Genomic DNA, 14,399 nt, shown 5'->3' on the forward strand with positions numbered 1-14,399 from the left:
ACAGAGACAGAGATAGAGGCAGGATACAGAGATATAACTTGCCCTAGTAGAGCTTTGATCTTTGCTTCTTTTGTTCTTCCATGGGGTAACCTGACACAGATATATCTTATCTAATTACCAGATACATCCTGCTTTTTAATTGAAGCAGTAATTATCATTGACTACAGTCTTATTGGCAGCTGGATTTTGTAACCAAAATTATTTTTTCTCTTTTCTCTTTTCAGGTAGAAAAAAAAAAAAGGGGGGTGTCAAAGCAAAAGGATAAGAGACCTTTCCTCAAATTTGCATCAAGATGGAAACCTTTTGCCTCAGGGTGTTGTTTGGGTTGGCGCTGGTTGGATGTGTCGTCAGTGATAATCCTGAGAGCTACAGCACAAATCTAAGCACCCGTGTGGACGATTTCACCACTTTTCGTGGGACAGAACTCAGCTTCATGGTTACCACACATAGACCCACGAATTTGGCCCTCCCCAACAATGGCTCAATGCACAACTATTGCCCACAGCAGACTAAGATTACTTCAGCTTTCAAATACATTAACACTGTGATATCGTGTACTATTTTCATCGTGGGAATGGTGGGGAATGCAACCCTGCTCAGGATCATTTACCAGAACAAGTGCATGAGGAATGGCCCCAACGCACTGATAGCCAGCCTTGCCCTCGGAGACCTTATCTATGTGGTCATTGATCTCCCTATCAATGTATTTAAGGTAGGAAGTAACCACAAATGCGTTTGCAGGTTGGAACATATGCTCTGATTCCACAGTTGAGAGAGGTGCTGCAGACTTTTCTGTCCTTTGGAATTTCAGTCTGTGTTTTTACTGAGAGCCATTTCTGCTCTCTTAAAACTGGGTGACATTTGAAATTTTTATTGTTTGTTAAATGTGACACTGACTTTCTAACTTAATTGTTAACAAAATAGTATTTCAGGGATGACTCTTCAAAGTCATGGTCTTGCATGAATGGGATTCTCATGCCAGCCGTGAGCTTGCTGGGTAGATGGGCAATCTGGGGAAGATCACTGGATTTTTCTGACATTCCATTTCCAGGGTAAGACCTGCTGAGCCCAAAAAGTACTTAAAATAAATTTATCTTCAGTTTCGGTTACCTTTTCAATGTGATGCTATTCGGAAGCCCGATATCCATAGTACGGCTTGAAATGAGAAGGGCTTATTTTATTTTGACTGTCTGGATGATTGAAGGCAAAGGTCATGCTGGCTTCCGCAGTTAGGGCAACTGAGGGATAACGGGTGCACGAGATGGCAGGCCAGTGGTGACCTCATTGAGCAGCATTACTAAGCATCAGTTTACTGTTGCCTCCCGCATTGCTTCCGCTTACATTCAAGGAGCACCTACTGTGTGCCTGCTGCAGAGCTAGGCAACAAGGATCCAAAGACAATCAAAGTTAGAGCCTGAGTGGGAGAGGAAGAGAACTCACCCCCTGTTGGTGTGATCACCTTGCTCTAGGGACTAGTTAGTACCAAAACAACTAAAGCCAAAAGGAATCAGTTATTCCATATTTGGTCTAGTGGTTGTGTGGGGGAAATTGCTGCAAGAATTCAAGTGAGCTAAAATTCAAATGAAATTTCATCATCTGTGTCAGATGTTTTAGAATGTCTTTATTCCTAGCACAGGGAAAGCACTTTCCTCAGCCTTTAGTTTTTTGTCTTCTATGTATTATCTGTAGAAACAAAACTATTCTGAGCAAGAATATTCTGAAATATGACTTGAAATGGAAAGTTTGTCAGTTGAAGACATGATTAGTTTTAAGTGAAATAGTGGCATCTTGGTTTCAAGTAGATACACTCCAACTGTGGTGAAATGATACTAGCCTACCAGAAAAAGCAGTGGTCTAACCATAAAGATGAAAACAATGATGAAAATTTTGAACATTACAAGGAAAAATCATCTCAAAATTACTCCAATACACTGTTTGCAAAATTGGGGAAATTAGACAAAATGGGGAAATTAAGGGACTTCCCTGGTGGGCCAGTGGTTAAGATTCCACCTTCCAATGCAGGCCAGTGGTGACCTCGGGGGGCATGAGTTCAGTCCCTGGTCGGTGAACTAAGATCCCACATGCCACGCAGTATGGCCAAAATTTTTTTAAATCACATACCATCTCTTTCCACAGAAGAGCATGAATACATGTGTTTTCTGTTTGAACTCAAAGCAGGATTTCAGAACCAAATTAGGAGGCAAAATTGAAAATATGTAAATAATTTTAAATATTTAGCATATGCTACAGAATTTTTTTCTTTTAAAAAGGTTTTGATTTTCTCCTAGTGAAATATTACACATACTCAACACGACTTCCTCGGGACATCTCTCTTTAATAAGAGATTTGAAAATGTTGACTTGACTCATTCACAATCACGGTGCGGGGTATTAAACATTTTTTGTTCACACTTACACAACTAGTTAACCAACCCATTATGCCTCAGGAAAATAACATAACCATCTCTGATTAATAATTCCCATTTGACCATGTGCAAAAGCAGCTTTTGACATAACCGTATCTGCTGAGAAGGAGCCTTGCTTATCTCTTTGAGGTGCTACCTGCTCTTCACGAGACTAAACTTCATTTCTATTCCGTAGCAACATTTTAAGTCAGATCATCTGAAATATCTCCAAATTCGGTGAAAATTCCAATAAAACTTTGTTTTACATTCATACAACAATGGGAAAAAACTGACACTTCCTTATTTGACCTTATGATTTTTCCATCTTGGGAATCCAATACTTTATATACCTTATTGTAGTTCTCAACAATGTGGACAGTTTGATGTGTTTTTTCATAGCAGGAGTACATTTGTATAATTCCTGTTTTTCTAAAACTCATGTAATGAGTCCTTTAACCAACATTAATTTTAGAAAGTAAACCTTTGGGGTTAAAGAAATAAATACTGTTTAGTCATTTCAATCTTCTTCCAGAGGAAAAGAGAAAAGCATTGGAGCGAACAGAAAAGCCTCACAATATTTGAGCGTTATTTCTATTTCCTCCTGGCAGTCCATTCCTCTAGGTTAGGAAACCATAAGATGTTACTGTTTCTCTGACTTCTGCCCGGGAGAGTCAAGAGAAATCCTTCTAAGCAATGTGTGCTCTAGGTCCTCATGCCTTTTCTCCACAGCTGCCTCCTGCTCTAAGAGTCTGATGCTTTGGAGTCTCATATATCAGACCTGTGGATTCCTCTGACCATGTCAAGCTACCTCTGCATTGCAGGGCAAAGTAGTAGCCATCCAGTCTCACTTTACCATTATGTTTAGGTACTGATGAAAAATGCATAGACTTGAAGAACATTCTATTAAAGGGATGCATGAAGCTTCTTTATCTCCCGTATTATTAGAATTAGGGTGAAAGAAGAATGGTTTAAAAGATCTGCTATGTTCGTCAAAGAAAGATAAGTTTTCAAATCGCACAGGTCGTTGTGTTTAACAATTCTATCAGTTGCTTTTAGACTCAGTTTTAAGGTGTCTCCAGAGGGAGAACATTGCACTGAGCTAGGTTAGAGTCAGAGTGAGTGAAAGTAGTATGAAGATTGAATCTTGGGGCAAGTGAGACTTGCTGATTAGACTCTAGTAATATTACAAGAAAAAGGAGAGCACATGACAAAGTGTTCTTTCTATTCACATTTTATTATCTTTCTCTCACTTTGAAAGAGTTGTACTGAAACTGTTTCATATATTGATATGCTGTAAAACACAACTGAAAATCAATGCAGCAAGTATATCAGACGGCTAGGCTGTTTCTGTTCTGTCATTATCCCGTGCAGTTAGTGCTGGGTAGCTTTGGATCGTCTGTGGGCATGGAAGAGGGGTTCACTACACATCTGAATTTCCAAGTTTCCTAGTTGATCTCTATAGCTTCAGGACTTCTTCTGCCAGGCTGTGCTGGACTTTGCTTGTACTTATCGAGTGCTGCTCTGCTCAGAAACCCCCAAGAGCTCCTGCTTCTTACTGGTTCCTAACACGCATGTGCAGCTCTTGTCCGAATGTCATCATTACCCCTAAGTAACATTCTCTGCCCTAAATGTCATTCTCAGAGAGGCTGGATATAGTCGCCAAGTTGCTGCTGCTGAAGCATGTACAGATCCTAAATTAAAAAATGAATTAGGTCTGGAGTTATATACATTTCATAGAGAAGAAATAACCCAGAAAGTGGAGAGAAATTCCTCTAGCCCTTGTTTACACTCGTGCACGTGCACACACACACACACACACACACACACACACACACACACACATACATACACTACCTGGTGATAAAAATCGGACAGTCTGAGACAATAAAATGTAAAACAGAAGGAACCAAAAGATGCAAATAAATGCCAATTACCTTCTTGGTTTTCAAATGGCAATGTTAAAGAAACGGTATTATTTATCAAAGGATTACTCTAATTTGGAATTGTGCAAAAAACATATCATTAATTTCATGAGCAGACTGACAAAACCAGGAGAGAGGAAGGAAAAGGAGTTAGTAGACCCTTTCACATGTTCACACTTGTAACCCAAACTGATGATGGATTCAATTTGTCAAGAAATTACACTATCTGATATGCTGAATTTTCAAGGAATGCAAAAAGTTAGGCAAGTAGATTAATCTGTATACAAAATATTTACATTCATTACAATGGCAAAATAATTAAAGCATTGTATCTGTGTTTAGAATCCAAAAATGCCCCCCAATGACTAAATGCCAATATAGATTAGAAGTATAGAATTTAATAATCATATTCTTTAATGATTTATTTATGCCCTAGAGTGTCACCTATAGGGAGATGGGTTTTAATTTTGAATAGAGTGGAAACCCTAAAAGTGATGTTTGTGCATGGGTGGGCCAAAGTTTGGTGTCATGTGCTTTCAAGATAACTGTCACCCAGATGTGCACACGAATATGCCCATAAACCACTGCACCTTAGCCTCTTAAGTAGAAACAGAAGTGTGGAGAAATATATGTAGGAGAGAAGTAGAATGGAGAGGATGAGAATGATGGTCATGGGAAGAGAGAGGCAGTTGAGTCCAATGACTTGACATAGAAATGTTGGCACAGCAGGGAGGTGGAACCAGTGACGTCATAGATAATACTGTAGATGAATAATGTCTCCACTTAATGTGTGGGGTAAAGCAGATCTCTGAGAACAAAGGAAGCAGCCAGTGATACATCCAGTAATCAGCTGTTGACTATTTTAGTCCACTCTAAGCAACCACCTCTTCCTGAGGACAACAATGAAAAATAAACAAAATTTCTGTATGAAATTATCAGGAATATTTTGCAATGAAAAGCCAAGATTCCCAATATGTTGCTCTGGCAGAGGATCTGAGCAATGTGGAAACCAGAGACATTCACACAAAGCCAGTTTATCTCCATATTCACACAGCCTTTGACATCTTGTGCAACTGGGATCCATCCTGTTGGGGCAGCCATACAAAAGTTGTTTCTTGACACATCAAGAAACACATATATATGTTGTGATAAACACATATCACAACATATAAGTTGTATGCCTCAAACATAGTAGCTGTTCAATTAATGCTTTTTGATATGATTAAAATTAACTTCTTTTTTTAATTGAAGTAGAGTTGATTTACAATGTTGTGTTAGTTTCTGGTGTACAGCAAAGTGATTCATTTATATATATATATTCTTTTTCATATTCTTTTCCATTACAGGTTATTACAGGATATTGAATATAGTTCCCTGTGCTATACAGTAGAACCTTGTTTATCTCATTCTATATATAATAGTTTGCATCTGCTAACCCCAAACTCCCGGTGCATCCCTCCCCCACTCACCCTCCCCATTGGCAACCACAAGTCTGTTCTCTATGTCTGTGAGTCTGTTTCTGTTTCATAGATAAGTAAAAAATATGGGAACACTTCACAAATTTGCATGTCATCCTTGCCCAGGAGCCATGCTAATCTTCTCTGTATCATTCCAATTTTAGTATATGTGCTCCTGAAGGGAGCACTAAAATATACTTGTAATCAGATTTTTCTGAGACCTTCAAATTAAAATATTGATGATGGTGATGATGTTGATTTGTCAGAGGGATTCTTTGTTTACAGACAAGGCATAGGGTATTATCTGTGGTCTGCACATACTACTCCCCCAAGCTGATCCAATTACACACCGTTGCATATGTGATAGATGTTTGCCTTTTACTCATCATCAAGCAAATAAAAACAAGCCTTTCTCAGGTATTCCAGTAATAGCGCTATAATCGTAAAAGTAGGTATAGAAACTGTATTCCCTGAATTTTAAGAGAGAAAATGTTGTCCCTTCACCAAGCTCTCTGTCCCTTGAAGGTGCATTGCACTCCAGCTCATCGTGTCCTGTTAGATAGCTCTGACCCTGCCTCATCTCCAGGCACCTCTCTCTTCATGTTTTTCATCTACCCCTCTTCACTCCAGCTAACCAAGAGTACCAAGATGATCCTTCTACCTTGAATATCTTCCCTCATGCCTTCTCTGGCTTATTCCACTTTATTCTTCAGATCTCAGCTGAAGCATCTCTTTGTCTGGCAAGTATCCCTAACATAGACTAGGTCAGTGCCTTTCTCATGTGCTCCCATGACACCCTCTAGTAACCCCCTAAGAGCATCTAACACACGCTCTGTTGTGCCTGCCAATTCGCTTGCCTGTCTGCCCCGCTAGACTGCAAGTCCCCTGAGGCACACTGCCATGATTCTCATTTATCATTGTATCTCCACATCCAGCACTGTGCCCAGCTTTCAAAATATTTGATGCATGAGCAAAATACTCATTTTGCTCAAATACTCTATTTGCCTCTGTAAGAATGTTTCTCTCCCATGCAATTCCGGATCTAAAGGCAGACTTGCTTTTTGAATTCACTGAATCTCTACTTTTTTCCTGCAGACCAGGGATGTCTCAGGGTCCATAAATCTGTGAAAAATCTGTCAACCTAGAGTTGTTTTCCCCTTGTCCCTTTGTCTTTAGAAGTCAAGAGTTCTTGTTTTGTGGTTCCGGAATTATATTGTTTAATTTCCTCTCTCTCCGGTACATATAACCAATTGAAGAGTCACTTTTCAAGATTTCTGTGCAATAGGCATTTTTTGAGCATAGTTGTAATTGTGGTTTTGATTGAAATATTAAACCTACAAGTGATTTGGAATATCAAAATGAACATTCATATCACAGACGATTTTAGTTACTAATTTAGAGAACAGGAAACATGTTGATTTTCTAGCATGGCTAAAACACAAGCACACTGCAAAAGTTCATTATGCTAACCAGCTGACTTAAGGATATATGTACATATAAAATAACAGAGTGATACATTTATTACCCAACTTGCTGTTTGTTATAAGGAAGTTGCTGTCTGGAAAGGCTTCAGAACCCTCTCCAACTCTACCTCCCCTTCTGACTTTTCGTTTCCTGTGTCTGGGAACCTCATTGCTTTCTCTCATGGTCCTGTTAAGTAATTATTCTCATGTGAGGTTACTGGGCTAACCCTCAGCATTTGGTTCACAGCACAGTTATTCCCGTTTCAGGGATGGGGGATGGAAACCATCCGTAACTGCAAGATCGTTCCCATGGCTGAGGAGGGAGAGATGGATTCAGTCCCCTTCTCATTAGGAAGGTGTTGGGCTGTGTAAAGCATCGTGGTTGAAGATATTCCTCCATCAGACACTTCAGATCACAGAAGAGGTTGCTGTATAATAGTGATGCATAAATGTTTTACTTTTGAGAAAAGAATTTTCACATACACACTGTGTGTGTGTGTGTGTGTGTGTGTAATGTTGCAGTAATTCCAGCACTCTGTGCAGTAAAAGCAGATGTCCTGGCTATTTTATTCTCAAATATTTCTAGAGTGTCTTTATCTTCTGAGTTGCTAGCATGTGAGTGTTATTTTTTTATTATCACACAAAGTTTATACAGTTCGTGTAAAGCGTGTGTGAACTAAAATGAAAGAGGTATGAAGTTTACTGTCTCTGAAGTTGATTTGAAGACTAGAGTGGTTAGATAAGGAATGTTCTAAGAAATTCTGTCAAAATAAATTTGATATACAGCCAGAAATTCTACAACTGCTTTCTGGAGCTACCATATTCTCTTGAGAGCTAGAGTAACTGCTTTCTATAGCTACACTTTTATTTTTAACTAGGTCTAGTTTTTCTTGGAAAAACTTTCCTTCATTATAAAGTTAATAGTTGAAATTAAACTCAATAATAGAACTGAACATATCATTCAATGTTAATATTTGATAGCCTTATTTTTAAATTTGAACATCAAAGATTTTACAAAACCACATGCTCTAAAATATTTATTTAAATTCGCAAGGTTTGAAATCCCCAGTGCTCCTGAACTCAAGAAGAAAAATCAAGTGTGCCCTCAGATTTAATACCGTTTTTGTGGATGTGCAAATTTAGAGGTTACTTTGTATAATTTAAACTTCTCTAAAAGTTTCATCCACATTTTTTGCCATCACGACTTACTTGGAGACTAGGATAGATAACAGAATCTACTCAAATCATGCTTCTCACAGCACTTATCTTAAACACGGGAGTCCTATTATTGGTCCGGCCAAAAAGTTCATTTTGGTTTTTCATAACATCTCACGGAAAAACCCAACTGAACTTTTGGGCCAACCCAATATTTTTTAGGTCAAATTTTATACTAGAAATTAATGCGGATGGGCAACTGATTGGCTATTTGGTTACTCAGTTACATCAGGTCTCTCTTCTCTGAATGTTCTTCATTTATTCATTCATAAATATTTATTGAGCTCCTAGTATATACCAGTTACTGGGGAAATAGCAGTGAAGAAAAACAATCATCCTTGTCTTTGTGGAGTTTGCATTCTAGTAGAAGAACAAGACAACAGGCAAGTTAATAAGTAAATATATAGTATGTGAGATAACTGCTAAGGAGAAAAGTAAAATAGGGAAGAGAAATAAAAGAAGAGGAAGAGGGTATTCATCTTAGTGTGAGTGGCTGAAGAAGAGCTCAATACAAGGTGACGTTGAATAAAAACTGAACTTAAAAGGAGCAAACCATGCCACTATCCAAAGTGAGAGCATCCAGCCAGAGGAAATGGCAAGTGCAAAGGCCCAGAGGCAGGAATGTGCCTGGAGGGTTAAAGAAGCAGCAAGGAAACCATGGTGGTTGAGTGGAAGGAAGAGAATAGTAACAGATGAGATCACAGGGATACTAGGGTAGGGCAGGTGATAGGGAGAAGCAGATAACGTGGGGCCTAACAATAGGTGACCATATAATTTATTGTCCAAACCAAGATGCTTTGAGAGTGAAAGTAGACACTATCAATAATTGCATCTGGACAAGAGGCATAAACCAAGACTCCTGGAAAAAATAGGAAGCGTGGTCACCCTGTGTATACACCTGTATAAAGCCTTTAGCCTTTTTCTCTGAGTGAGATAGGAAGCTTTTAGAAGGTTATGAGCAGGACTTCCCTGGTGGCGCAGTGGTTAAGAATCCACCTGCCAATGCAGGGGACACAGTTTCGAGCCCTGGTCTGGGAAGATCCCACATGCCGCGGAGCCGCTAAGCCTGTGTGCCACAACGACTGAGCCTGTGCTCTAGAGCCCGCAAGCCACAACTACTGAGCACACATGCCACAACTACTGAGCCCGCGTGCCTAGAGCCCGTGCTCTGCAACGAGAAGCTACCACAGTGAGAAGCCCATGCGCTGGAATGAAGAGTAGCACCCGCTCGCCACAACTAGAGAAAGTCCATGCGCAGCAGTGAAGACCCAAAGCAGCCAAAAAGAAATTAATTAATTTTTTTAAAAAAGGAAGGTTATGGGGAGATGAGTGACATGATTTGGTTTACATTTTAACAAAAACATGCTGGCTACTGTGCTGAGAAGCATTTCCTGAATCGATGCAGGAAAAATATGCAGTCTTAAAGTATGTTATGTATACCAATTTATAACATGACCTAAAGCCTAATTACTATTTACTCTGTACCAAGCTAACTCATTTGATCCTCACAGTAAACTTATCCTATATGACTGTTGCCTGAAAATGAATAAACTGAGGCATGGTGTTTAAGGAATACCCTCAAGGCTACACAGTTAGCGAGTTGCAGAGCCAGGATTTGGATCCAGTCTGATCCCAGAGGCCATGCTGTTAGCTAAGCTGCCACATTGCTTCTCTTCCATATGCCTCATAAGGCAAACTTGATAGTCATCCAGATGTCCTCCCTAGTACAGAAATATATTTTCAAAGACTGTGTTCAAAAATAGTCATCCCCGCAACAGGGAAGACATATGGGAACATATGTTTATGTATGACTGATTCACTTTGTTATAAAGCAGAAACTAACACACCATTGTAAAGCAATTATACCCCAATAAAGATGTTAAAAAAAAAAAATAGTCATCCCCTTTTCTCTCCTGCATTAAACCCAATACTTCTTTAGTTGCTTATTTAAGACAGAAGTGACACACTATAAAGGAAGATGTGTATGAAACAGAGGTTGCTCTCCAGAATAGCATTTACGTTGTAAGTCTAGCAGATTGCATGGGAACATCTGTCAAACAGATTTTTGTATTCCATACTCATTGTCATGTTGGTGAGATCAATCGACGGAAGGGAGCCAGAAAATAAAAGTTTTTAAAAATGAAAAGAAATGTTAAGTTCTTTGATGGACTGATTGCCTAGACATATACATCTGCTTATCTTCCCAGAGGAACACTTTTTGCCAAATTGGTGTCTCATCCAGTTGTCATTGGAAAGGCTAGGCAATTTGTGGCATGAGACAGAAAAGTGAGTGTCTATGGCTATCCCAAGGTTTCAGTTGGCGTACAAACACCTGGTTTTATTGATAAAACTAAATGTTGCATTTCTAGATCTTCCTCCTTAGGAGTTGACCAGATGCATAGGAATTAAAAAGGTAATGTGAAAGCATAATGGATGACATTTGGGAATATGTCTCAAATGATATTTAAAAAGAAGAAAGAAATAAAATACCTAGGAATAAACTTAACCAAGGAGGTGAAAGACCTATACTTTGAAAACTATAAAACACTGATGAAGGAAACTTAAGATGATACAAAGAAAGGGAAAGATACCCCATGCTCTTGGATTGGAAGAATTAATATTGTTAAAATGGCCATACTACCCAAAGTGATCTACAGATTTAATGTAATCCCTATCTAAATACTCATGACATTTCTCACAAAAGTAGGACAAGTAATTCTAAAATTTATATGGAACCACAAAAGGCCCTGAATTGCCAAAAATATCTTGAGAAAAAAGAGCAAAGCTGGAGGTATCACCCTCCCTGACTGCAGACTATACTACTGTACAAAGCTACAGTAATCAAAACAGTATGGTACTGGCACAAAAACAGACATACAGATCAATGGCACAGGATAGAGAGCCCAGGAATAAACCCACACACATATTCAGTCAATTAGTCTTTGACAAAGGAGGAGGCAAGAGTATAAAGTGGGAAAAAGATAGTCTCTTCAATAAGTGGTGCTGAGAAAACTGGGCAGCTATTAATACACGTAAAACAATGAAATTAGGACATTTCCTCACACCATATACAAAAATAAACTCAAAATGGATTAAAGACCTAAATGTAAGACCTGAAACCATAAAATTCCTAGAAGAGAACATAGAATATGCTTTGACATAAATCATAGCAATATGTTTATGGATTTATCTCCTAAGGCAAAAGAAATAAAAGCAAAAATAAATAAATGAGATCAAGTAAACTTAAAAGCTTTTGCGCAGCAAAGGAAACTATCAGCAAAATGAAAAGACAACCTATGAAATGGGACAAAATAGTTGCAAATGATATGACTAACAAGGGGTTAATATTCAAAATATATAAACAGTTTGTACAACTCAATATCAAAAAAATAAACAATCCAGTCAAAAAATGGGCCACAGACCTAAATAGACATTTTTCTGAAGACAGCATACATATGTTAACAGGTACATGAAAAGATATTCAGCTTTGCTAATTATTAGAGAAATGCAAATCAGAACAACAATGAGATCACCTCACACCTGTCAGAATGGCCATCATCAAAAAGTCTACACATAACAAACACTGGCAAGGATGTGGAGGAAAGGGAACACTTGTGCACTGTTGGTGGGAATGTAAATTGGTGCAGCACTATGGAAAACAGTATAGAGGTCCCTCAAAAAACTAAAACTAGAACTACCGTATGATCCATCCCTGGGTTTATATCTGGAAAAAATGAAAATACTAATTTGAAAAGATACATGCAACCCCAATGTTCATAGCAGCACTATTTACAATAGCCAAGGTATGGAAGCAGATAAATGGATAAAAAAGATGTTGTAGGGCTTCCCTGGTGACGCAGTGGTTGGGAATCCGCCTGCCAATGCGGGGGCCACGGGTTCAGGCCCTGGTCCAGGAGGATCCCACATGCTGCAGAGCAGCTGGGCCCGTGTGCCACAGCTGCCGAGCCTGCGCTCTAGAGTCCGCAAGCCTGGAGCCTGTGCTCCGCAACGAGAGAGGCCACTGCAGTGGGGGTCCCACACGCCACAACCAAGGGTGGCCCTCGCCGCGGCTGGGGAGGGCCCGCGCGTGGCAGTGGAGACCCAATGCAGCCAAAAATAAATAAATAAATATAAATTAAAAAAAAAAAAGATTTTGTTTATATATACAATGGATTATTACTCAGCAATAAACAAAGAATGAGATTCTGCCATTTGTGGCAACATGGATGGACCTAGAGAATATTATGCTTTGTGAAGTAAGTCAGACAGAGAAAGGCAAATACTGTATGATATCACTTATTTGTGGAATCTAAAATATAAAACAAATGAATGTATATAACAAAACAGAAACAGGCTCACAGATATAGAAAACAAACTAGTGGTCACCAGTGGTTTGGGGGGAGATAGGGGCATTGGATTAAGAGAGACAAACTACTATGTATAAAATAGATAAGCATATATTGTATAGCACAGGGAATTATAGCCATTATTTTGTAATAACTTTTAATGGAGTATAATCTATAAAAATACTGAATCACTATGCTGTACACCTTAAACCAATGTAATATTGTAAATTAACTATACTTTAATAAAATAAAATAAGCTAGAAATCCTCAATTTAAAAAAAAATTACAATGAAGTTTAATGAAATTGTTTCATTAAATCTGAAGCTATTTGAATAAGGAACTTTATTAACATCGCTATTTTTTTTTTTTTGGCCATGCCACACGGCATGTGGGATCTTCGTTCCCCAACCAGGGGTTGAACCCGTGCCCCCTGCATTGGAAGCGTGGAGTCTTAACCACTGGACCACCAGGGAAGTCCCTAATATCCCTAATTTTAAAAGCAAACTATATTGAGCATGTTCAAAATATCCAAAATCATTCCTTTCAAAATATAAAAGGTAATGGGCATACATCTCTTTGCCAAATATTGAATAGCATACTATGCCCCATCCCACATGAGTTTTATGTCAGATAAAGCAATTCTGTAGAATGTGTATTTTTAAAAATCTGGCCACTGTGAACTTTTAGCTTAGTTTCACAAAACAAAAATGTTTAGAATACTCCAGTGTTTCTCTTTCAAAATGATGTCACGTATGTCACAAATGCTGTGTTTCTCTGCCTATTTCCTCTGTTTCCACAAATTTGATGTTCTTATAGAAGGTAAATTTATGAAAATTTAGGGTAGTGTTACATCATTTAAGTGCCATAATACTTTGTAAACATTTTCGACATTTTATTGAGATGTAATATACATGCAAAAAAAATGTACATTAAGTGTCAGCTCTATGAATTTTCACCAAATGAACACATCTGTGTATCCAGGATCAGGAATCAGAACATTACCTGCACCCAGAAGTCCCTCGGTCACTAATTACCCAAACTCCCAAGGCAGCCACTTTCCTGACTTCTAACAGCATGAATTTGTTTGCCTACTTTTGTGTTATATGTAAATGGAACCATATGACGTATGATCTTTTCTGTCTGGCTTCCTTTGATCAGCACTATGTTTGTGAGAGTAACCCATGCTGTTGAGTTTAGTTGTAGCTTATGCATTCTCATTATTGTATAGCACTTCACTGTCTGAAAATGCCACAATGTGTTTATTCATTCTACTTAGGTAGGCATTTAAATAGTTTCCAATTTTGAGCTCATATGAATAGTGCATCTATGGACCTTCTCACATGCATCTTTTTGTGTGCATATAGATTGCCGAAAAAATAAATATATACAGATATATAAAACTTAACATGTATATATAAATATATATAACACTTAAATATCAACATATATACCTATATACTAAATAAATGCTTTTAATATAAATCTTGATCATGAATACTTAAATATCAACATATATATTTATATACTAAATATATGCTTTTAACATAAATCTTTATCATAATCCTTTTATATTTTGATCAGTAATTTTGGAG

General features: G+C 38.2%; 1 protein-coding gene across 2 annotated transcripts in view; it reads left to right on the forward strand.

Moving 5' to 3' along the window:
* Positions 1 to 277: 277 nt before the first annotated feature.
* EDNRA (endothelin receptor type A) overlaps positions 278 to 14,399 on the forward strand; it is a gene marked incomplete at both ends in the record, with an annotated part of 54,223 nt that continues 40,101 nt past the window's right edge. Inside the window, one exon of one of the 2 annotated variants that reach the window (XM_082653524.1) lies at positions 278 to 712. In XM_082653524.1, the coding sequence (XP_082509650.1) occupies positions 293 to 712 (420 nt within the window). The remainder of the gene's footprint in view (positions 713 to 14,399) is intronic. The other variant, XM_082653523.1, reaches the window with a different exon arrangement.

The sequence above is a fragment of the Grampus griseus genome (genome assembly GCF_964374135.1).
Source record: "Grampus griseus genome assembly, chromosome: 4".
NCBI lineage: Eukaryota > Metazoa > Chordata > Mammalia > Artiodactyla > Delphinidae > Grampus > Grampus griseus.